The following is a 25740-nucleotide window of genomic DNA, read 5'->3' as shown; positions in this document are numbered from 1 at the left end:
TGAATACCTCCCATGTGCCAGGCATTGTGCTAGGCGCTATGGAGTGAACACAGTCCCTGTGCTCCGGGAGCCTTTGGAAGACTTAATTTTCACATTTCACAATACAACGGATGCATAATCAACTTATTGCATTCCATGGCCTCACATCTTTTGTGCCTTTAACTGTAACTGTAGGGAGAAACAGGAGAGGTCAGAGAAAGAAAAGAAAGGAGAGAGGCAGTTTGATACACAGAGGACAGTTTTCACTATCATCCAGAGAAAATGCAAGTCTTCTTCTGATGCCTTTAATTTGGATGACATAAATGAGACAGTTTTTAAAATTGTATTAGCAATACAAACACTTTCAAAAGAAAAAAACAGATTTCTGTTTTCAATTCATGTTCTTTCTTTGGGCTTTATTAAAACATCTAAAGTGTTCTGGTTTCACTCTTTCTCTGGGCATGAATGCGCTGTGCTCTATGGTCCTAGATCGGGAAAAGGAGATCATCCGCCAGGCAGCTCTTCAGCAGACAAAGGAGATGGACCTCAGCGTGGTGCGGCTCATGTTTACAGCTTTTCTTCCAGATAGCACCGGCAGCTTCACGAGGCGCCTGGAACCCGTGGTGTCAGACGCCATCTATGACAGCAGTGAGTCCTTGACTTCTACCACGAGGCAGCTCGGTGTAGTGTCAAGTACAGACTTAAGCCAGCCCTGGGAGTTACTGACTAGCTCAGAGTCCCAGGGCCAGTTACTTAATCACTTGGAGCCTCACATTAATCATCTACAAAATGGGAATACTAAAATCCAGCTTGAAACGTTGATGTCTAGATTAAAAGTGAATGTTACGAGGTGCACAACAAATATGGTTCTCCTTCCTCCGATGTGCATGCTAGACTTTTATGTGCCATTTGAGGGTGACAGATCTCTTATTACTTTGAATCACTTATGGCATGAGGATATATTGTCGGTGCTCCTAGAAAAATATCTCAATATTTTCTTTTGAGGCTCTAAAGAGATGTTAATAAAAAAACAACTGTTATTCTTATCCATCTTCATTCTTGCATGTTCTAGCTTTTATCAAGATAAGGACTTCAAGTTAACTGAATGAGTAGTCTAGACAATATGTGACTTCAAAATTCTATTTCAGTCTGTAGTTCCTAGAACTTTTTAAGAGTTTTACTATGGTCTTCAACCTTTACCCTGCAGATTTCTTGTCTGGTATGCATGGGATTTATTAAACAAATCAGAGGGTGCAAGTGTGGTACTTAGGCTCACTGAAACTTTATAGAGTTTGGTCTAAGTAGAAAACTCCATGCCCCAAGTATACAACTGACCGATTTCTCTAATTTAAACAAGTTGGAAGGGAAGTGAAAGAGTTATAAAATGATGTAGACTTGTATACTAAAGATCACCTTAAAATGCAGCTGTGGGAGGGGGAAAAAAAAAGGAAGCTTTATACTATTACCACAAGAAACTTTTGCCCCTAACCACACAGAATTCTAATTTAGTCTGGGGAAAAGAACTATAACCTCTCCATTTTTCTTTTCTGTAAGATAAGAATTTATAAGCAGTTTAAGAAAATTGTGCTTTTTCTAAATTTTTAAGACTCTTGTAAATAGTATATCACTATCGTGGAAATAATTGAAGGTCTTGACCTACATGAAATTCCACAAATCCATTGGCTTGGTACTTCCTGAAACATCAGAAAAGCTCTTTCTCTTTCTGTATTAATCTTTCTTACTGTGTTAGTGGGAGAAACAAATATTGTTCCTTTCTGCCTCGTGTAATGGTAGTAATGAATGATCCATGCTCAAGAAGTGAGGACTTCTCAGGACTTCCGAAAGCTTTTTTATTTGTATCCTTGTTAAAGCAATATAAGTGAAAGCATCTATTTATTTTTTTAATTAAAGTATAATTAACATACAGTATTATATTACTTTCACACATAAAACATATCAATTCGATAGTTTTATACCTTGCTTAGTGCTCACCACGATAAACTGTTTTAACTTTCTTTGGTTAATGTGTGCTAGGGGCAGGGTTCCCCATAAGAGATTGGCTTATGAAGCTGAGGATAAAGCATGATGTTTGTTGTTTTTCTCCTGTGGACAGAAGCCCCCAATGCGTCCAACTTGAAAATTGTAAGAATGGACAGGACAGCTGGATGCGTAACTGGAGGGGAAGAGATTTATCTTCTCTGTGACAAGGTTCAGAAAGGTAAATACATGCTCTGATCTCAAAATGTGAAATGTAATTCTGAGTGTGTCTGTGAGTCACTTTTTAGCAGTAAATCCAGTAATATGCCTCTTCTGCCATAGAACTCCTTTAGAAAATTTACACATTCACCTCTTCCAAATATGTCTGTGTTTTTTTTTTAAACCCAGCTAATTCATTTTAAAACTTTCAATAGAAATTAAGAGAAATTAAAAAAAATAGTGATCATTGTAATCAGTGACATTTCAATGTTTCTGTACTTTAAACTTTGGTATCTGAACTTAGTTAAACTAAAATAAATGAGTAAGAGCCCATGCTTCACACACCTGCGTGCACACACACACACACACACACACACACACATGCACACAGAGTAAATAATGTTTTATATAGTGTAAAATTGTTAATTTAGTTTCTCTTATAAGGCTTCATTGCAACACTGAGAAAGCTTCTCTAAAACTTTAATGTGACACTGATGTCCATTATGAAAAAGAGAATAAGGACTATAGGGAAATTCTCAGCATATTTCTCATAATTTTCACTTTTAGGAAAGGTTCTTGGCATTTACCTTTCATTAGTAATGGTACAAGATTTATAAATTAGCAAAAGCTGAAGGAGATTGTGCTATTTTCTCAAACAACTCATTTTTAAAATACAGTGATAGAGAGTATAGTATAATAAAGATCTACTCACTACAAAGTGATGAGCATTTTCAAAGTAAAGAGTGCATAACTAAAAATATAGCTCTTAAACAAAAGAATGATGGCTTTAAAAAAAGAAAACTCTGATTTGAGGCAAATGGCCTGAGATTTAAAAGTCAGAAAAAAATACAATCCAATTTTAAGGTAAAAGTATATCTATTTTTATCCAAAAAAAGTTTACACTTTCTCTGCATATCCTGGTATCAGCCTTCTTTTAGCCCATTCTACTCAGGTAATATGTGTGCATTCAATGAGTAAAAACAATCTGACTACCTTTATTTATAAATGCAATTCTTAATCATTATCATTACATTGGAAAGGCTTATTAAGAGAAGTCTTGTACCTGGCTTAAAGAGTCTGAAAAACTAAGTCCAGTTTAGTCCTACCCAAAAGCAAAGGAATTGACCAGGAGATAAGGAGATGATTTATCCAACCCTAATATTTCTAAAATTCTTTTAAATAGAAATATGAACTTAGTTTTCATAAGTCAGTAGTACAGTCCTTCCTATAAAATGGAAAGTGAAGCCAGGGAGATGCCAATCTGAGTTAAGTCATCATATTTCTGCAGAGGTAGAATCCATGACACAAGTGTGAAATTTATACATTCTTATTTCATCCAAAGGGACTTGACTAATATAATATTTTTAACAGCTTCTCAGTATGGACTAGTAAGGTATTATAGGGAAGCAGCATAGTAGAATGTTTATGAGCCTGGAGTCTGTGTTCAAATTCTGGCTTCTCCATTTAATAGCTATTCAGCCTTGGATAAGTCACTTAACCTCTCTGGACTCCAGTTTCTCTTCGGCAAAATGAGGAGTTAATAGTATACCTGCATCACAGTTATTGTGAGGATGAAATCAGTTCATGTATACATATAAATCACTTAAAGTAGTGCCTGCCATATAGTATACTTTATATAAGTTAAATATTATTATGTAGATCTATATGAGTTTGAACCACCTTTTAGGATTCTGATATTCCTCAGCATCCTTCATGTTTCTCAGGAATGAATTGGGTTAGTGATGGAGAAATGGGAAGATCAAAGACTGATTAAGAGAAAAATCAGATTGAATAGGTAAATCTAGTATTCTCTCAATGTAAATGAAACTCAGGGTCCATTACTGTGGTAACTAATAAAAAAAAATTCAGTAATTTGTGAAAATTTTAAATGATTCAAAAGTCTATTTCATATTAATTTTTAAAAAGTTTAAGTACATAGTAGGTAGAATCTCGAACCAGCTGCATTTTTTCAGCATGCTTATCAATATTATTACTCTATGTGAAATTATACACCTGAATGTGACTGTTGGCAGATGACATCCAGATTCGATTTTATGAAGAGGAGGAAAATGGTGGGATCTGGGAAGGATTTGGAGATTTTTCCCCCACAGATGTTCATAGACAAGTAAGTGGATGATGATGGTGGTGATGATGATTTTACATTTTCTGTCCTATTGAAATTCAGTACTTAATCTCCATGTATGAAAAAGGAAAAATCATAAATACTTATTTAATTTTCATAAAAGAGTACTACTTTTTTAAGACTCTTGCAGGTCTCTCAGAAAAGTTACCAACCATAGAATTATGAGCAAGGCCTTGGACCACTGGCTCTGAGACCTTGTTAAGACATATCATTTGGATGTCTGGTCACATACCCATTAAGGCAATGGCCCTTGGGTCCTTTAGTGGAAATATTTTAAGTATTGGTATTAGTCTCTTCAGACTGCCATAACGAAATACCATCAACTGGGTGTATTAAGCAACAGAAATTTATTTCATCATAGTTCTGGAGGCTAGAAGTCCCAGATCAAGGCCTGACAGGGTTGATTCCTGGTGAGAGCTCTCTCCTTCTGGCCTGCAGACACATTTTGGCTGTGTCCTCACATGGCAGAGAGAAGAGAGGAAGCTCTCTGATGTCTCTTCCCTTCCTATAAGAACACTAATTCTGTCCAGTCACAACCTACTACCTTCATGACCTCATTTAACCTTAATTACTTCCGTTACTTCCACAAAAGCCCTTTCTCCAAATATAGCCACACTAGGGATTAGGACTTCAACATGTGAATTTTGAGGGGATGCACTCGTCTGCTATGGTGTTCTACCACAGTAATTATGGTGAGACCTGTTAAAGAGATATTCTAATGAAAAGTGTTGAAAGGAAGAGTGTTCTACTTGAGGCTGATATCATCATGATAAATCAGGAGTTCCCAGTGACAACTGAGGATATGACCAAGAGGCGAAAATGCTGTTAAGCATTTTAATCACTCTGAGTGATTGAGAAATACTATTTTCACCCCCCAAAATTGGAAACAATCCAAATGTCCATCAGTAAGTGGCCAGTTAAATGAATTATGGTGTATCTGTGTGAGGGAATATTATGCAGTTATTAAAGAGAATGAGTAATCGATGAACTAATACGGAAAAATCTCAAAAGTATAACATTAAAAACTTTTTAAAGATATAAAACAAAGTACATATAAAAAAATTGTTCGTGTTTGTATACGCATAAGGAGTCTCTGGAAGAATACAAAAAGAATGAGTAGCGTCATCGTGTTTCCCTCTGGGGGCCTCCTCAGAGTAGGAACTGCCTGGATCGGAGTGCCAGGAGAGGTGTATGCAGGTGTCTGCAGACACAGCGTATGCCACTGTGTACCTTTCTATATTTTACAAAGTCTTGATCCCTGGGAATACATTACATAGTCAAAAAATCGAACAAGAAACTGTAAAAATGCCAAACTGTTGTGACACTACCAGAAATTAATGAGGAGGCTAGCTTAGAGGTGTTACAGAATGTCCTCGATGTCAGAGCATTGGCCATCCTCACTTGAAAATACATGTTTCCCTTGCAGCATTTAGCTTCCTCTCCTTGTCGGCCGTCCTGCAGGCTGATTGTAGTACCACGTTCTTCACTCTCTCTTTCCACAACCAGGGTTTCTGATGTGGCTGTAAATAATTTTGGAGCATTTTAAGACTGATTTAGAAGAGAAAGAGGAGTATGCAATGTATTTTACTCACATGGTTATTTACAACTGGAAGACATTTGAAATATTAGACAAATGAAAATAAAGATTTGCAAAACATTAGCATAGACTTGTATTTCAATTGCACAGCGGCAATTTAATCACAACATATGGGCATAGAATTCTGAGTTTGTAACTTTCTCTAGGATGCTGTATTTTTTAGTATACTCTGTCTAAACATTGGGCATAAAGAATACGTTTAACGAGTAGCATTGCTGGAAAAAAAATATAGACCTACCCCAACATTTGGATCTTTGTATCCTGCAGTTCGCCATCGTCTTCAAAACTCCAAAGTATAAAGATGTCAACATCACAAAACCAGCTTCCGTGTTTGTCCAACTTCGAAGGAAATCTGATTTGGAAACTAGCGAACCCAAACCTTTTCTCTACTACCCTGAAATCAAAGGTAACTCGGTGGCTTACAATCTTGTGCTGTTTCCCATAAAAGGACAAAGCTGATTAGAAAAGATCAATTGGCCACTTCCTTTGAATGGTTTCCTAGGAATTAGCCCCCGGTCCCATGGTATTTATTTTTAGAGAAGAGAGAAGTAATATATTATTTTGGGGATCATGGAATTAAGTCTAGCCTTTCAAAATGGTGTTAACTTTTACCAAGCTTATATGAGATTTAGACATTTTAGGATTGGTCTTTGAATCTGAGAACCTGCCATTTGTTGAGGATCTTTGGGTTCTGCCAGTTAAGATGGCTGTTCAGGGAATCAGCCACTCCATCAACTGGCCTCAGGCAACAGAATGGGAGACTCAGCCACCATGCAGTGCGGAACCATAAAAATGAATAAAGTATCATTCTTTTCCCCACAAAAGACACCCCAAGAAGGGGAGAGAATAGTCTCCTTACATAGTTATAATGCAAATTAGGATTTTGATAAACTCCCAAAGGGAAGCATCCAAAAACACTTATTAGAGTTCCGAGGACCCTTGATTCGAAAGAAGCCACCAAGAAGCAGGCTTCTTCAAGGTTCTTCAGCCTGGGGGTGTATTTCAGTAGTTGGGTGAGAAACAGGGAAGGTAGGGGTTTCCTAGGCTTAAGAAACTTGAGGAACTGAACAGTTAGTGTTTGTTCAGAAAGAAGTGAGCCTTATGAGCACCAAGATGGACCACTGCAGACCAAGGCAGGTAAGGAAGGCCAGGGCCAGGCTCAGAAGTGCTGTGATGGGCAGCTGAAGAATTCTGATTGATTCTGGAGAGGGGAATGATCAGGCCTGTTTGGATTTAGAATGATGGCTCTGACATCCTTATATGGACACTGAGGAGACTATCTGAGTAGCAGACAAGGAGTCCAAAGAGTAATGCAAGAATCCAAGTGAGAAAAGGTGAGGTTCATAAAGGTATTAGTACAGAGAATGAAAGAAGAAGGTGGTGTCAAGAAGACCCAGATGCTGGTTGAGGTAGGAGGTAAAGGAAAAATTCAGGAGTCTAGATGTTTCTAGGAATCCCAGCCGAGGAAGGTTGTTACATGGTTGAGTTGGTAAAAGAATCAAGGGAGCAAAATTAGGTTTGAGTGAGCAAAGAGGGAGCCCAGTTTAAAACATGTTGCATTTTTAGGTTTCTCTGGCAAATTCCTAATAAGCTGATCAAAAGGCAGGACTGGAACTCCAGAGAGCAGGGTGGGAAATTCAGCATTGAGAATCCTCACAGAATGAGTATGATAGGCCCCTAAATGGGATAATTGTCCAAAGATGTGTCTTAGCCTGGAGTCCACTGACCCCCAAAGGGTCCAAGGATAGAAATGGACTTTAACATAATTAGCTTTTTTTATAATCCTATTTTGTATTTTACATATTGATAACTATGATTCTAAGAAGAGATCCATAGACTTCACAAGACTGAAAAAGGGGTCATGACACAAACAAAATCAGAAACCCCTGGGTTAGAGGGAAGTGAGACCATTGGGGGAGGTCAGTGAAATGATTGTCACAGGTCATGTCCTGACTGACGTCAGAAGCCACAAAGGTGCCGTAGTGATGGTGCACATGGGTGTTGGATCCTGTGATAGCCACATGTGATGCGGGATCCTTGAAGAGGGCTTCTTTTCCTAGAATTCACAGTGTGGCAGGAACATTTAGAAGATGATTCTATGCGTTCTTGTTTCTTTTCAGAGGTTGTGACCTGTCCCCTAATGGGTCCAATTTATAGTGCATTCCGTTACCATTGTGTGAAAACATTGTCAACAGAAGAGCCTTTTTTCTCCCTCCACCTAAAATTTCATGCAAAATCCCAGTACTTATGCCCAACAGGCTCTGGTTAAAGTGGAAGTGGGGAGCCAACCCACTCGGCCTTCCCTAGAAGCCCACCTCCCCTTATTTCTCCAGCCAGTGACAGCCTGAGGTCTTCGAAATGTATCAGTCTGCATAAAGATGAAAATCACTGCTTTCGATTAAACACTTTTCTTTAATAGACACAGAAGAAAAATATGGCTAATTTGGGGGGTACTTTCTGAGGGAAAAAACAGATTTCTTCTCCTAAAATATATCTTCACATAATGTCAGTTCTTTCACACAGAGAATTATGTTTAAAAAGGATACCCAGATTACCTACACGTGTATGAGCCTAGAAACATTCAAAGCTGAGCTTGGTTTCTAGGCCGCCTGTCTACCTTTTCCAGTGGTATCTGTTCATCAAAAGAGTAAGATACAGCGGGGGCATGTTCAGACATTCATTCATAATAGGATTTATCAGATGCTGGGGTTAGAGAATGGGGTCTCCTTAAAGTTCAAAATCCCCACCTGTATGCTTCAAGCACTTCCAGACTGTCATTGACTAAAAGTTCCATGTAATACAAACAAATAAAAAGAACCATCTGGAAAAATAAGAGAAGTTGAGCCCCACAGAGAGAATGGCCAACATACATTGTGATTAAGTCGTGTGAGATTAGAACTATTTTATTGAAGGTAACAAATTATCTTAGTCAATAAAACCTTCTGGATTATAAAATCCCAGGATGAAATAATGGCAAGGAGCAATCATCACACCAGACATATGACTGGTTCGAAAAGTAGCGGGCCATTTAATGTAAGAGTAAGTGTATGAGAACGAATCCAAACTATACACCCCAGAGAATCATTGTATACATTTCTCAGAAGTCATTGAACACAACTTCCACTGCCCCAGGCCCTGCAGTCACTCCTTATGTCATTGCCTAATTTTGTATTGTTCCTTGTTTTTATCAATACGTAAAATTGTCTTATCTATTAATTTGTATATCTATTGTCTTCTTCCATCTCCAATAAGAAGAATATCCTTTCAGTCATCGATTTGGTCTTTCATGTTCATTGCTACATTTCCAACATCTAGAACAGTATATGTCATATATTTTATTTTTTTAAGTAGGCTCCATACCCTCATGGGGCTTGAATTCATAACCCTGAGATCAAGAGTTGCATGCTCTACTGACTGAGCCAGCCAGGCACCCCTTAATATACATCATCTGATAGATGCTGAGATATATCTGAAAGCTGACTTATTTTTTTTTAAGTTTTTATTTTAATTCCAGTTACTTAACATACAGTGTTATGTTAGTTTCAGGTGTACAATATAGTGATTCAGCACTTCCATACATCCCCCATGCTCATCACAGCAAGTGCACTCCTTAATCCCCATCACCTATTTCACCCATTCCCCCCCCACCTCCCCTCTGGGAACCATGTTTGTTCTCTATAATTAAGAGTCTGTTTCTTGATTTGTCTCTTTCTTATTTTTCTCTTTGTTTTCTTTCTTAAATTCCACATGAGTGAAATCGTGTATTTGTCTTTCTCTGACTGACTTATTTCACTTAGCATTATACTCTCTAGCTCCATCCATGTCATTGCAGATGGCAAGATTTCATTCTTTTTTATGGCTGAATAATAATCCATATTATATATACATACACACATCCCACATCTTCTTTATCCATTCATCAATCGATGGACACTTGGGCTGCTTCCATATCCTGGCTTCTGTAAATATGAAAGCTGACTTATTGAGTGACCAACCAAGTTGCCCTCCTCATCCAAAAGGCTAGTAATTTGTTGGGTGCCATCAAGGAGGACATCAGACAAATAAATATAACATATTCTTTTCAATGTATAGAATCATCCATCCCAGAACTCTGCACCCTGTATGGTTATTGACATTGTACCTTATAAAAACTTCAGGGAGATGGTTGGGTTCAAGGAAGACAAAATAATAAGAAAGGGATGATTGAAAAGGTAAGAAGATAGTTGAGGAACTGCTGTATGAAAGCAAAAAAAGACCATGTGATTTTTCAGTCAGAAAAGAGAGAGATTCATAAGAAACAGAATCATAATCTTTAAATTATGAAAGGAATGCAGACATCTTTACTAGAACACTAGAACCTGAAAAATGAGAATGAGGTACTTTTAAGGCATACACACATCAAAAAAGGGTAGAGATTAAAAGTTTACGTTTGTGAACTAAACTATTACCATAATCATCGATTATTAAAAGAAACAGAGGGGTGCCTTGGTGGCTCAGTGGGTTAAGCGTCTGACTCTTCGTTTCGGCTCAGGTCTTGATCTTGAGGTCACGGGATCAAGACCTGCATGGGGCACTGCGCTCAGCATGGAGTCTGCTTCAGATTCTCTCTCCCTCTCCCTCCTGCTCAGTCTCTGTCTCAAGCAAATGAATAAAATCTTAAAAAAAAAAAAGGAAGCAGTGATATTTTGGAATGTTTCCCCAAAAATGGAAAGCTCCCTAGACTTGGGATCTGATCCTTACTCTGCCCTGCTCTCTGATAAGTCCCTTAATCATCCTGGCTTCTATTTCTTCTTCGTAGAAGGAGGGCTTGCAGTGAGTGACCACTTAGGTCCCTTCTAGAATAGGTTGATGTTTCATAGTACAACGCATGATGCCACTGTCAAAGGCAGACCACAAAGATAAATGAACACAGTGGGAAAATCTCCATGTTCATTTCTGGGGAAATTTAGACTGCAGGTTCTTTTATTTAAAAACCTGTCATAATGAAATTTTCCGTATCAGTTTCTTGTCATTGAAATCTTAAATGGGTATAAAATAGTTAATATTTTTAATTGACTCTCAAAAATTCCCATTTTACAGTGAAATATAACCATTGAACATCTCTGTTTTCTAAGTCAGAAGAATTACATAGCAAATACCAAATGATCTCTTTGCTAGAAAGCATGTCAATAGATAACATTCATGAAGATGAATAAATGGTCTGCTTCCCTCTTATGTTTCATATTTCTAGTGAATTAATATTTTATGTGAGATCAACTGTATATAGGATGAGTAATAAGTATGACTGTTAGTTGGTTATAGTACAACTGACAGAAAAATATTGTAAATCTATTCAAAACCTTTATTAAGGACATTTGTAAAATTTTTCCACTTTGAGGCCAACCTTTCTAGTGGAAGCACATTCTCTTCAAGTTGACCCATATTGGCTTTCTTCTTCCTAACAAGTCTGGACATGATCAGTTTCTAAACGATTATTTGTAAGGGTATTTGGCTATATCTTATTCCATGCTTCAGTCTTCCAGTGGCACTAAGGTCACTGTGAGGTAATCAGTAGGAGCATTCTTTCGAGCCCTGAGATGACTGGAACAACCACAGAATTAGAAATAAGTGGAGATCTTTCTGAACATAAACACTAACCAAAACTGACCTTGAAGAATCAGAAACAGGACGGTAGTTAAGTATCAGGCTGCTGACTGAAAAAAAGAACACCACACTGGCTGTTTACTTAAACAAAAACCTTCCATCACCCTTTTAGCCCAAAAGAGAAAAGGGAGAAAAAAATTTATGGTAGGAAGTCCAGAGAAGAGAAAGAAACGGAAACAGAAAGAAGAAACAAGAACACTGTAATGGACCACAAAGGCAGTGGGGCTGGTGAGAACAGGGAGTGAAAAGCAAAAGAAAAACAGCAACTACAAAAGGAATGAGGGTCTAGACCTTGACAGTCAGCAGTCACAGTGGGCATCACTGTATTCTAGTCAAGTTGTGCTCTTAGACTTTCAGCCTCCCATTTCCCATCAGTCACCACTGACTACCAATCCCTCTTTCCTGGTATTTCTGGGGTTCGCCCACTTGTATTATCATGGTGCCCACTAAGGAACGGCCCCCATCTCCTTATGTCTGGACTATCTCTGCCTCTTGCTTTGTCTCTTCATTTTGTCCCAAGCACCAATAACAGAAGAAGCTTCCTAAAATACCACCCTGTGCACATCATCCCCCAGTTCAGAAACATGTAGTGGCTCTCCTGCTGGTAAACCCCTTCGGTTCATGATCCAGAGCTCTACAGGGTGGTCCTGATCCACCCCATTTCTCAAGACTTTCTCCTGCTCAACTTTGACCTCAGCTAAATGGAACCACTACAGCCTCAGAAGCACACAGTGCACATTCCTTCCTTTATTACTTTCCCTCTATATCCCATCTTCAGATCATCCTCCCGTTGCCCTCTCCTGATATAAAGTTGATTCTTGGAAGCCTTTCCTGAGTTTTCCAGCCCATAGGGACTTACTAGAAGTGCTTCCATGAACTCCTGGAACACTGGTGCGCACCATGTATTTAAGGAACATAGCACTGTGGTGCTCTCTCTCTCCAGGTCTCCCCCTCCGCAACCTTGAAAATATATTGGGGGCTTCCTGACAGCAAAGACTATTCACACTTCTTGTTCTCCCTAGCACTTAGCTCATAGTAGAGGTATTATCAGTGGTAGTTGGTTAGTCATTGTTTGTGAATGACCAAATGAAAATGCTCAATAACAGTTTTCTTATTCTGTGTCTTTGGTATCTTAACCTTTGATGGGAAATCTAGTCATTCACTAATTTGAATGACACCTGGGACTTAAACTGTTGTGGAGGGGATTTGGGGGTGTACCGCTCTGGGGTCTCTCTGAGGCCAGTTCTCAGGCTTCAGATCCATTGGAATAAATACAATGCTTCCTGAAATTTGGCATCTCTTCCTCCTTGGGTGACTTCTGTTTCCCTTTAAGATGTTTAAAAATACCGTCAGAATCAGTATTCTTTCTGTGGCTAGTAGTGGAATTGAATCAGTCTTTTCTCCTCTGGTTTCTCTTCCTTTAAATACAGATAAAGAGGAAGTGCAGAGGAAACGGCAGAAGCTCATGCCTAATTTCTCAGATAGTTTCGGCGGCGGGAGTGGGGCTGGAGCCGGAGGCGGCGGCATGTTTGGCAGTGGCGGTGGAGGAGGGGCTGCCGGAAGTACGGGGCCAGGTACGAACCAAGTCTACTCTTTCTAAAGCTTCTCAGGGCGGCGGGGAGGCTCAGTCAGTAAGCATCTGCCTTCAGCTCAGGTCATGGTCCCGGGGTCCTGGGATCGAGCCCCGCATCGGGCTCCCTGCTCGGCGGGAAGCCTGCTTCTCCCTCTCCCTCTGCCCCTGCTTGTGTTCCCCCTTTCTCTCTGTCTCTCTCTGTCAAATAAATAAATAAAATAATAAAGCTTTTCACGTGGGAGAGCGTCGAATTTTCCTTTCCTAGGTTTCCCAGACTGTCTGTGGGTCCAGTGCCTGTGACGTTATTGAGTGCGATATATTAATTAAAATTTCCCAACAGAATTTTTCAAAGAAACGCACGTTCATCTTGCAGTACGTAGGTAACATCAAAAGCGGTAAAGAAGAAAAAAAGTCACCCAAGGCCAGTTATCTGAAGACTGTGTCTATTAACGTTTTGGTATATTTCCCCTTTCTTTCATCCTTCCTTCCCTCCCGTCCCTCCCTTCCCTACTGTCTTGGTTTTCTTTGGAAACATTGAAAGGATTTCATATTATATATACTACATTGTAGAAAATCTGAAGATAATAAAATCCTGCCATTGAAGGTTAACTTCTTCACATTTTTTTTTCTGTGCAATTATGCTATGTATTTTTTGCATTTGCAATTTCAAATTTCAAAAGCTGCAGTCCTCATAATGCATAGTATTTTAATCTCTTTACCTGTATGATTTATTATCAACACATCATGATTGTGTATATAGAGTCATATATGCTGCTTTTCCCTAATGGGTTAAAGGAACATAAGCATTTCCCTGTGGCAATATAAATTTTATGTAAGCATAATATTTTAAGCATCAGTTTAATGATTCGTAGCACTACTTACTTGAATGTGTTTCCTGTTTTTTACTGTCCTTTGCTGAACTCCTTTGTCCACATTGCTTTTCTTTTATTCCAGATTGTTTTTGTAAATTAGATTCTTTGGAATGGAGTAAAATTACAGTGTCAGAGAGTATGACGTCTAATACCAGCTGCTTCCCCCAAAGAGTTTTTTAGTTTTTTTTATTATGTTATGTTAATCACCATACATTACATCATTAGTTTTTGATATAGTGTTCCACGATTCATTGTTTGCATCTAACACCCAGTTATGCCCTCTTTAATACCCATCACCAGGCTAACCCATCCCCCCACCCCCCTCCCCTCTAGAACCCTCAGTCTGTTTCTCAGTCCATAGTCTCTCATGGTTCATCTCCCCCTCTGATCCCCCCCCATTTTTCCCTTCCTACTATCTTTTTTTTTTTAACATACAATGTGTTATTTGTTTCAGAGGTACAGGTGTGTGATTCAACAGTCTTACACAATTTACAGTGCTCACAATAGCACACACCCTCCCCAATGTCTGTCACCCAGCCACCCCATCCCTCCCACCCCCCACCACTCCAGCAACCCTCAGTTTGTTTCCTGAGATTAAGAATTCCTCATATCAGTGAGGTCATATAATACATGTCTTTCTCTGATTGACTTATTTCGCTTAGCATAATACCCCCTAGTTCCATCCAAGTCGTTGCAAATGGCAAGATTTCGATTTTTTTGATGGTCCCCAAAGAGTTTTACATACGAGTTTATGCTTCCACCAAAAATGCCTGAGAATGAACAGTGTGGCCATGTTTCCTTTGAGGAGTCAGTATTTTTTCTGTATTTTGTTTGGTTCACTTTTAACCGCCAGAGGTTATTTCAAGGTCCTCTGTGTCTGCAAGTCTGAGTTTGGGTGGTGACCACTCATCATTGGCTTCTCCTTTCCACACACTAGTGGGAGCCTTTCTCCAGCAAACACTCCTCCATGCTGCCCCAAGCCTGGGCATTGCCGGAGTTGCCAAAATGTAAACTTGATCAGAGTGGAATTCTGATCATCCCACGATCCCCTACAATGTGTCTTGCTAACTCCCAACGGAAGCACCATATCGGGCACACTGCCCTCCCACACCAGAGCCTGTGCTCACCTTAGGAAAAGACACCAAGCTTGGCTGAGTCTTTGTTAAAAAACAACAACAACAACAAAACACCAAAAAAACAAAACATCATGAGGTTTCAGTTGTTTTGCTTGCCATTTCAGGGTACGGCTTCCCTCACTATGGATTTCCTACATACAGTGGAATTGCCTTCCATCCTGGAACCACTAAATCTAATGCCGGGATGAAACACGGTAAGTAAGGTAGTTTTTTTAATAGTGAGAAAGGAATAAAAAAATTAATGCCAAGAAGTTTTTTATCATTACCTATCACAACATTGTCACCTTGGGAAAAAAAATTGATAAATGCCAATAAACTAAGAAGGTACTTTTCAAAAAAAAATATTATTCCCTGTGGTGAATATAAATTCTATTCCCAGTGCTGTGTTTATACTTATATATTGACTTTGTAAGTGGCATGACCAGGGGGAGGAAAAGAGCATTAAGAAGGGACATATAGAAAGACTTGACTCTTCAAACATAAAAAAGTCACCAAACTTAGCTATTCTTTCCCTTTTTTTTCTTTCTTCTCAAATACTATACTTTTGCAGATATTTTGAGTTTTATAGGAATGGCCTTTCCCATCAAATGCATCCCCTAATTTGCAGTTGTCACACCACGGGTTCATAATTTATATTGCACATCCATTCTAGTCTACCCGTTGAAGAGATAATACAATGAAGCCTTCCCATGTATGGAATGCCTGTTTTATGTCAGGGGCTGCTACATATTTTAACTGTAATCTTCACGATTGCTCTGTAAGGAAAATAGTAGTGTCTCCATTTTACAGACAGAGGACACTGAGGTTCCGACATGTTCATTCACCCCCTGAAGGCACATACCTGTTAACAGCAGAACCTGGATTTGAGCCAGTTCTGCTCATAAAACCTAGGTGTTCTCAGAGCACGTGTCAGATAGCGTGGTCGGCCCTAAAAGAGCACAGAAATGGTGCCCCAAGTAGCTCCCACACTAAAGAACGTGACTTGATATCACATCTTAACAACTTGCTTGGTTAAATAGCATTAGGAAAAAAATAATTCCTCTGTTTTTATTTAAACTTAAAAAATTCCACTTCCCAGGGGCGCCTGGGTGGCTCAGTCAGTTAAGCATTGAACTCTTGATTTCAGCTCAGGTCTTGATCTCAAGGTCGTGAGTTCAAAACCCCATGCTGGGCATGGAGCTCACTTTAAAAAAAAAAACAAAAACTACTTCCCTACAATTCACAGAAGAGCTGTATTTCTTTTTTTCTCCTTTACAAATAAACAGAATGAAAGGTAAGTCTTTAGAAGTATAAATAATTTTTTAAGATCTTAAAAGTTCCTCATCACAAGAAAAAAACTTTATGACTATATGTGCTGACTGATGTTAATTATTGTGGTGATCATTTGACAATATATACAAATATCAAACCATTATACTGTACACCTGAAACTAATGTAATGTTATATGTCAATTATGCCTCAGTAAAAATGTGTCTTTTAGAAGTGAGCATTTAAAATAGCCCCCAAACAGGTTACTTAATGATTTGACTGTTTTAAAAGGAATTTGAAATTACTGTTTTTTTTTTTTTTCCCTTTGCAGTAAACTTGCCTCCCATCTTTATCTGACAGTTGAAACAGTAAATTATAACTGAATAGATTTTACTGAGAAAAAGCTGATATTTTTGCTTTTATCTTAGGAACCATAGACACCCCATCTAAAAATGATTCTGAAGGTTGTGGAAAGAGTGTGGATAGAGAGGCGGCCAGCCTCCCTGGGAAAGTAACTGAACCCACAGAACAAGATAAGGAGTCCAGCACTGGGGATGACGAGGTTGCTCTGACGTATACAGTGGGAGTAAAGGGAGAGAACTGTAGGTTTCAGGGTAAGTGAGCGTACACACGATTACATTGTACTGACTGGTGAGGAGTTGGGTTGTGGTTGGAGGTGTGGAGACTATTGCCAAAACACAGGTTTATTTTCTGTTAATCTAAAAACGATGCATCAATACGTAGTTCAGTGTGCTTGCTCTTCAGAGTCCTGTGTGCTTTTTGAAAAACGTGTCTGAACATTTTATTCACACCGAGATTTCCGTTTTCTGCGTGTTGTTCTCGAATATAAAGTACTGAAGTTTACGTACGCGTTCTCCAATCATAATTATGCAGTTTTAGGGTATCCTGAGCGATCATCTAATTCATTTCTATCACAGATAATAGGGAAAAGTTTCCATAACTTTAATAGTCTCATCTCTCGAGACTGTAGCTTGACTGCCATACCGAAGTAGAACTTTGCCTGAAAATAAGGCCGTTTCCTTTTGCCCTGATGCCCTCTTTGAACAATTAGGATTAAGAGGGACCGAGCACTTCTGCGCATATTTTGAACCAGTGCTCATTAGAGAAAAGGGAAGGGAAAGATGGCAAATATTTCTACTTGTTGGCCACTTATGGTCTCTATCACATACTCTTTTTTTTTTTTTAACACCACTTTAAAAATGTACAAAGCATGGTTAGTTAGGTGGGGGGATCATATAAAAACAGGCCACCCATGGTTTTGGCCTGCAGATCTCAATATGCCTTCCCCTGACCTTCCAGAAGCAAACTTCACAAGCACACCGAAGGCCTGTGGAAAGTCTGTCTGTGTTTTTTGACACTTTGTCTAACTGGAGAGTTGTTTAAGACTCCAGTGAAGGATTATTTCATCAGGAGATGGATTATTTACAATATAGTAAATCAAATCAACATTATTTAGAGATTGAGTGTTCCCCTAAGATAACAGACATTTCTAAATTTGTTTCCCCTGACAAACCACAGACCGATTTTTCAGATCAGCCTCTGTATTTGTTAGTAAGCCAATGTCCAGTTGTGCTTTTTCTAGTGAACACAGTGCAGAAGTACTGAAAGGAGCATTTGCAACTCAAACGATGTGTGTCGAGGTATCAGAACCCTGATGCCGATGGTTTTGACCTCGAGCATGCCGTACCTATAGAGCAAGTATAGGAGGCTCAACTGTGATTGTGGTCGTTGCCTTGCAGATGAGCTCTTTCTAGAGAAGGCTATGCAGCTGGCCAAGCGGCATGCCAACGCCCTTTTTGACTATGCAGTGACAGGAGATGTGAAGATGCTGCTGGCTGTCCAGCGCCACCTCACTGCAGTGCAGGATGAGAATGGGGACAGGTAAGTCAGGACTTGTGCAAACAAAAGTTGTTTTCGGGTCGGGAACAGAGAAAATCACTGTATGCCCACTGGCTGGAGATAAAAAGAATCATTTAAAGGTACTGGGTCCTGTCACTGGAAGACTGTGGTGGACAATAATGTGTCAGTAAGGTCGCATCCCTACTTTGCTTCTCCTGTCCCATGGCTCTCACCTGTTGGGCCCTAGCGTAGCTCGAGTCCTCATCTGAGAGTACATCGTTCTGGGCAAGAAAACGAAGACGTGTGTGGGGAATGGTGGTACTTTTTCAAAAACCTTTCTTTATTTATTGGGATAACATGTGGAATAACATTTAATAGACCTATTTATTTATGGGATTAATAACATTTGCTTTATTTACTGAAATGGTATAATAATAAAATTTGGTCCAACCAGATCCCTCAAGCACTTGTTACCCCAACTGCGTATTTACGATGGCCGTGTACTCAAGAAAAAGCCCAAAGAAGACAGCGCAAGGACAACAACAGAACAATTAAGAGCCGACTGTCATTCTTTCCCAGGCACTGGTTCCTTCGCTCCTGCCTTCGTTACTGGTTGCCAGTCTGTGACCGGTCAGGCCCCTGTGTCTGCTCTACCTCACGCCGTGTGGGAGGCGAGCATTCCAAGCACCGGTGGTCAATCTCTGCTGTTACTGAGCTGATATTGGCAAAGCACCTGGCTCCTTTCTAAAACCGTTCTCTTGGGCCTTGCACTGAGGCTCCTAAAATGATCTCAAAAGCCTGTGAGAACAACAAGAGACAACGGCCCTCAGATTCAAGTCAAGTGCCTTATCTAAAACTTTCCAAAAATAGTGTCAACCCCGAGAAATCCTTTTCTGTAGAGGAGCTCTTGAGTGTTGCGTTTTAAGCCTCGGTTTAAACACTGAACCGAACGCTTTAGGAAAGTGCCAACCTCAGGGTTTCAAACAGAGACCTTTGTTCTCATTCCTTGCAGCGTAACCAAGGATGTGGTATAACCACTGGCCTTGTTAATACAGTACGAGAGGAACTGGTACAGCCTCCTTTGTGTAATGCTGTGAACAGCAGAATGCTTTTACGGGGTTGAAGACTCCAATTAGCATTCAGCAGCATAGAACCACAAGAGAAAGCAGCCAGTTACCCAAGACAACAGTGTTTCAGGTGACATTTTTATGGGCCTGCGGAATTGAGGAGCCTAAGAAAGATGAGCACATGGAAGCTAGCGGGAGCCTGCGGCCTATGGAGGGAGGGTTGCGCAGAAGCTACAAGGCGCATGCATTCAGTGGGTGCATGGAGGGGCAGGTGCAGGCACGTGTAAGGACGCATACGGAGGGGCCCAGGAGGTGGTCTTCCCTGCCCAAGCAGAACATGAATCCTTCGAGTCCCCTCCTGGGATCCCAGATATACTCCTACCAGCAGGCTCTCAGGGTTTGCCGCAGCTGGAGGTGGAGAGGGGAGACCCAAGAGGAACCCTCATGAGAATGTGGCCAGGGGAAAGCTGCTGGTCCTCACACCTCAGGGCTGTTTTCATTGAACTTGTCATGCTCAGCTAATAATCTGAGTCCTGGAGCCATTAGTCATCACAGAAAATACAATAAAGAGAAGAAAAGAACTTCTGGTGTTGGGGACATTCCCATGAGGGTGTGAAGATTTATGGGGGAGGGAGAAGGTACTTCTGCGGTGAAATGCTGAGCTGCGCATGGAAATTTTTAGGCAGTTTTGAAATATGACCTTTTTCTTGGTACATGTGCATCATGTCTGCGTCAGACTTCGGGCCCTTTTTAGAAGGCTTCTTCCAGCCTCACATTTCAAGAGACAGTAGTGAAACCTCGACATCATTCGTTTGCTCTCTCAAGTAATGAAGTCACAAGTTCGTTTTTTTAGGCCCTCTTGTGCCAACGTTAATCCCTAGTAAGATGCACTTACTGTTGCTAAGAAAGAGGCCTGAAAACATGACACCTCAGATGTTTCAACTGGACAAAATCTAGCCTGTGCCTCAAATCCCAGATGTCCTGCCACCATGCGATACTCAGTATGCTCTCCATCGCAATCTGTCCATACTTTGGCATATTCCTTATCTTGGGGGTTCATCTGCAGCTCTACAGAGCAGTGCCTATGTCCTCCTACATCGGGATGCCTTAAGGGATTAGGAAGAGGTGGCTTTGGAGCCAGATGGACTGGACTTGGGCTGGGCTCCCAGCTTCGCCACTCACTAGCTAAGTGACGTGGGTTGAGTTCTGTTATACCTGTGAGTCCCAATTTCATCATCTGAAAAATGAGGATAATATTACCTACCTCATTGGGCTTCTTGTTACAATAAATCAGGTCATATATGTGAACTACTTAGCATGGCCTGGTAAATAGAAGCTCTAAACCCAAAGTATCCACTTTTTTGAGTCCTTTCAAATTATTTTTAGTAGTAAGTTTTTTTAACAATTAAAAAATTGTGTCGGGACACCTGGGTGGCTCAGTCAGTTAAGCGTCTGCCTTCGGCTCGGGTCATGATCCCAGGGTCCTGGGATCGAGTCCCATATTGGGCTCCTTGCTCAGCGGAGAGCCTGCTTCTTTCTCTGCCCCTCCCCCCTACTTGTGCGAGCTCTCTCTCTTTCTCTCTCTCTCTCTCTGACAAATAAATAAAATCTTTAAAAAAATTTTTTGTGTCCCTAGGACTGATGCTTGGCACCTGCCAATATTTTCAGCCCTATTAGCATAAGCCCTGAGGCTCATTCTGTCACCCTTATTTTAGTGCCTGAATTGTGTGCCAGGGCTGTAAGGCTGACCCAGGGAGGACCAGCCCTGAGATCACAGGCCAGAGAGGGGGAAAGACAGAAAACCGCAGTTGCATAACCAAGCAGTAAACTTGAGGGGAGACCATGTGCTCTGCCTAGGAAGTTCGAAGAGGAGGTAAGGTTTGACCGGAATATGAAGGGTGGAGTAGGCACTGTCCAGGCAGAGAAGAGGAGCAAAACCATTGCAGGCAGGGGGAGTATTTGCAAGGAAGAAATAAAATCACATGTTCCTTCAGAAGTTTACCTCAAGAGTCCTCTCCCAGTAGTGAAATGCCTGACCCCACTCGCCCTTCTTGGGATCTAGGAAGATCTTTCAGAAGCCACCACACTGTATTTTGGAGGCGGCTGGAAGGTTAGGGGAGGTAACTACATTTTCCTGAACAGTTCCTAGGGCCGGGCATTTTTACATACGTCATCTGTATGTCAACAGAAGCCAGGAAAAAGCTAGAAGAGAAAATGCCCTGAACTATCACACGGAGGCAGAGTTGGGATTTGAACTTGCGTCTCTTTCCCTCGAGGCCCAGGTGCTTTTATGCCTCACGAGGTCAGACCAAAATGTCCCCAGAGGCCAGGCAGGCATGGTAAAAGAGTGTAGCTGCCTGCGTAGGCAGTAGAACATTCCCGCCTCAGATTCAAGACATTTGAGATTCAAGACATTTGGGGGCCAAATAAAAGGAAGTATGAGAACCAGGTTCGGTCTGCAAGTCTGATCCTTTCTTGGGAATCTTTTTTTTTTTTTTTTTTTTTTTTACACTAACCCTTTAGTTGATTCGTGTCACTCTGTTTTTGTTCCAGTGTCTTACACTTAGCAATCATCCATCTTCATGCTCAGCTTGTGAGGGATCTACTAGAAGTCACATCTGGTTTGATTTCTGATGACATTATCAATATGAGAAATGATCTCTACCAGGTAAGCGGAAATGCCAACTGAAGAAAAATCCAGTTTGTACATGCTTACGTGTGTGTGTGTGCATGTGTGTACGTGTTATTTCTAATGTTAACAGTAGCACAAATACAGTGCTTTGTTTTGTAGGTTAAATCCTAAAAGCCCATAACTTGGGAATATTATTTATGATTCAGGATCCTTTAATCTGTGAGTATAATAGAAATCACTCCACAAGGAAATTCAGCATCCTGCTGGGGGAAGGCAAAGTTCAAACTTTAGAAATCTGTCAAAGAGTTGATCCATTTTCTTTTTTTTTTTTCTTTTTCAAATTTATTTTATTCTTTTCATTATAATAAGTGTACTTTTTAATCCCCATCCCCTATTTCACCCATCCCCCTCCCTCCTCCCCCCTGGTAGCCATCAGTTTGTTCTTTATAGTTAAGGGTCTGTTTCTTGGTTTGTCCCTCTCTTTTTTTTTTTCCCTTTGCTTGTTTGTTTTGTTTCTTAAATTCCACATCAGAGTGAAATCGTGTGATATTTGTCTTTCTCTGACTTATTTCACTTAGCATTATACTCTCTAGCTCCTTCCATGTTGTTGTAAATGGCAAGATTTCATTCTTTTTTATGGCTGAATATTACTCCACTGTGTGTGTGCGTGTGTGTGTATGTGTGTGTGTGTACGTGTGTGTGTGTGTGTGTGTATCAATTCTTTGTCCGTTCGTCTGTCGATGACACTTAGGCTGCTTCCATGGTTTGACTATTGTAGGTAATGTTGCTATAAACATAGGGGTACATGGATTCCTTTGAATTAGTGTTTTTGTATTTTGGGGGTAGATACCCAATAGTGGGATTACTGGGTTGTAGGGTAGCTCTATTTTTAATTTTTTGAGGAACCTCCACACTGTTCTCCACAGAGGCTGCACCAGCTTGCATTCCTACCAGTAGTGCAAGAGGATTCCTTTTTCTCCACATCCTCATCAACGCTTGTTTCTTGTGGTTTTGATTTTAGCCATTCTGACAGTTGTGAGGTGATATCTCACTGTGGTTTTGATTTGCATTTCCCTGATGATGAGTGATGTTGAGCATCTTTTTCTTCTTGTTTAAATTGAAATATAATTGACATATAACATTGTATTAGTTTAAGGTGCCCAGTAATTCGATATTTGTATGTATCGCAAAAAGATCACCAAAATAGGTTTACACGTCATCCATCACTGCCTGTAGTTACAAATTTTTTTTCTTGTGATAAGAACTTTTAGATCTATTCTCGTAACAACTTTCAAATATGCAGTACAGGAGAACCTAGAGTAAACATGTCACTTCTGTCAAGAAAAATACAATTGAAAAAAATTAAGTTTGGAAAGCCAATAATGTGTAAGAATTTTGAAGTCTGCTGAAACACATTTGACAACATCTAGATTAAGTGTATATCAAATAAAGGGTGCTGAAATCAGAACACAGAAAAGTAAAAAAAGGTTGGTTGAGGAGAAAGCATCTTTCAAAAACAGAAAGCTCAAATCAAGGAAGACAGGAAACACCAGAGTTTTGCTCAGATTGGGTTTGAACAGGAATTCTGTGGGTTCAAAAGCAACTTGAGGAACCCTGGTACAGAGGTCCTCAGATGTTGCCAAGAGAAGGTAGCTGGGACCCGGTGAGGCTGCCTGATGGGCACGTGCAGACCTTAGGTGGGCAAAGGAAATTGGAGCTGCACTTGGCAGAACCAAAGCCTGGAGCCTGGTGTTTGGAGCCTGAGACCTGACCCAGCCACTCTGGCCAAAGGGGCGCTCTCCCCTCCCAGCCGCCTTTGCCCCCACCCTACCTGGCTTTGGTGCCAGTCTCCTGATCTCGCCCCTTGTCAGCTTTCTCATTTTCTCCTTCTGTTTGCTCCACCCAAAGTGACTTCCCAGCCCTCGTTGGCCTGGACAGTGTGCTCAAAGATGCCTGGTCCGAGCATACCTGTCACTCTAAAAATATGGCCCACAATCATGTACAATTAATTGCACAGTAAAGGTACCTGTTCCAGTTCTGAGTTGTTAAAGCAGGTGCTGTGAGTCATTTTTATCTCCTCGAAGCAAAAGAACTACAATGTTGACATGCAGCTCTCACTAGATTGTTATGTGTGAATAGGTGTTTCCTTATTAAGGGAAATAAGCTTCCCATTTGATGTAAGGCTTTCAGCTCCTTCCCTGGTGGTAATGCTTAATGTCAACGGAAGAACGAAGTTGGGGATTCTTCACTGACTCATAAAGTAATGAGGGTGAAGTCTAATTTTAGGTAGACATTTAAAGAATGTCTTCAAATTTTCATACCATCTTGGGGGTTGTTGGTATTTGGAGAGTCATCTGGCCCTGAAAGCTTGACTCTCTCAGGCTTTAGGACTGATTGTTCCTCTCAACCGGCACGAGCGTGCAAATAAAACTGGGAACGAATGGCACTCTGTCGCTTCTCGGTCCTCCTTTCAAAGACTGCCTTCGCTTCGCTGGCTGTAGGTCAGATTCAAGGAATTACTTGTTTTTGTTTATAAATAGGCCCTGCAAAGGACACCGCACAACAGGATGAGTAGTCGTGATTTATTATGTGCTGACCTCCTTACTGTATCATTTGGTGACGTATATTGAGACTCTCTCTGATGTGCTAGACACAAAAATCTTGAAACCACCACCTTTGACGCTTCTTGCCTTCCGATTTGGGGACTCTCGGGAGAACACAGGTCCATTTTCCCCCAACTTAGCACCGCTCTCATTCATGGACAGGGATTCTGGGATCCCCTGGTAATGCCTTCTAGGTCTCAAACATACACCCAGCGGCAACTTCAATTTGAGAACTAGAAAAGGCTAAAATTTGGACTCGTTTAGCTTTGTAAAGTTTCTCTGGTAACTATTCTCGATGGAAAAATTATACAGTTCTCTAAGTAATTTGGATTATTTGGCAATTGTCTTAGACAATCTCCCAAAATACCATTCACTAATCTTAGTACATTTCTGTGACCATCTGTCATGATCAAATCTCTCTTCCCACCCACTCTCTAGAGATACACTCAAAATAATCCCAGTGCATAGAGTTAGGATTCTTCTGAAAATTTCTGAAATCTTTTGCCTTCAAGCCCTCTCCTCTTCTTGTCTCCCCACCATAGATCACCCCTTCAGTGTGTTTGATATGGATTGTTTTATATGCAGATAAAACATTTATTAATGAGGGGTTTTGTGCATGTGGATTTTTTTTTCTTCTATGTTTTTAATTTTTATAAATATAATATATGTTCATAGTTCTTTAAATCATACATAAGGAAATACACTGGAAAATCAGAAGTTGCCCTCCCTGGCAGTATACAAGTCCCCCAACCCCACTCCCAAATATAACTATTGCATTTGTAAGTACTTTTCCAGATGGTGGCTACGTAAACATAGACACTTGAAATAAATATAGATATTTTACTATACTCTCACACACAGTCCACACTGTGTTATATAATCCTGGGGTTAAAGATCTAAAGCCTGAAATTTCATAGAAAACCTTCAGTGGGACTATGTTTTTAAAAAAAAAAAAAAGCTTCTCTTACTCATAGTAACAGAATTTGTATAACGTGAAAAAAATCATATTAAAACTACAGATAATTACAAATTTCTGAGTGGTATAATATTTCATAATTTCAGATCATTTTTACAATCTCATTCTCTCTCAGATTTTTTTCATCTCCCCAAATAGCATGTCATATTAATAAATGCACCTTTTTTTTTTACATATTTATTTCTTAAGAAGAAGGCTCTTGGCTACAGTATCT

The 25740-nt window shown here is 40.2% G+C and overlaps 1 protein-coding gene across 2 annotated transcripts in view; it reads left to right on the top strand.

Annotated features, from left to right (window-relative positions):
• The window catches only part of NFKB1 (nuclear factor kappa B subunit 1), a 109805-nt gene that overhangs the window by 73236 nt on the left and 10829 nt on the right, over positions 1-25740 (top strand). For both annotated transcript variants that reach the window (XM_028091231.2, XM_028091232.2), the window contains exons 8-16: positions 469-627; positions 2093-2197; positions 4209-4300; positions 6183-6321; positions 12989-13132; positions 15244-15333; positions 16817-17002; positions 18149-18290; positions 21869-21983. In XM_028091231.2, the coding sequence (XP_027947032.1) occupies positions 469-627; positions 2093-2197; positions 4209-4300; positions 6183-6321; positions 12989-13132; positions 15244-15333; positions 16817-17002; positions 18149-18290; positions 21869-21983 (1172 nt within the window). The remainder of the gene's footprint in view (positions 1-468; positions 628-2092; positions 2198-4208; positions 4301-6182; positions 6322-12988; positions 13133-15243; positions 15334-16816; positions 17003-18148; positions 18291-21868; positions 21984-25740) is intronic.

Source organism: Eumetopias jubatus, unplaced genomic scaffold (assembly GCF_037043125.1).
Source record: "Eumetopias jubatus isolate StellerSeaLion01/CBP00866 unplaced genomic scaffold, mEumJub1_p1.0 scaffold_2, whole genome shotgun sequence".
In the NCBI taxonomy this organism is placed as follows: Eukaryota; Metazoa; Chordata; class Mammalia; order Carnivora; family Otariidae; genus Eumetopias; species Eumetopias jubatus.
The sequence above is the reverse complement of the archived record's forward strand: the minus strand, read 5'-3'. Positions and strand labels throughout refer to the sequence as shown.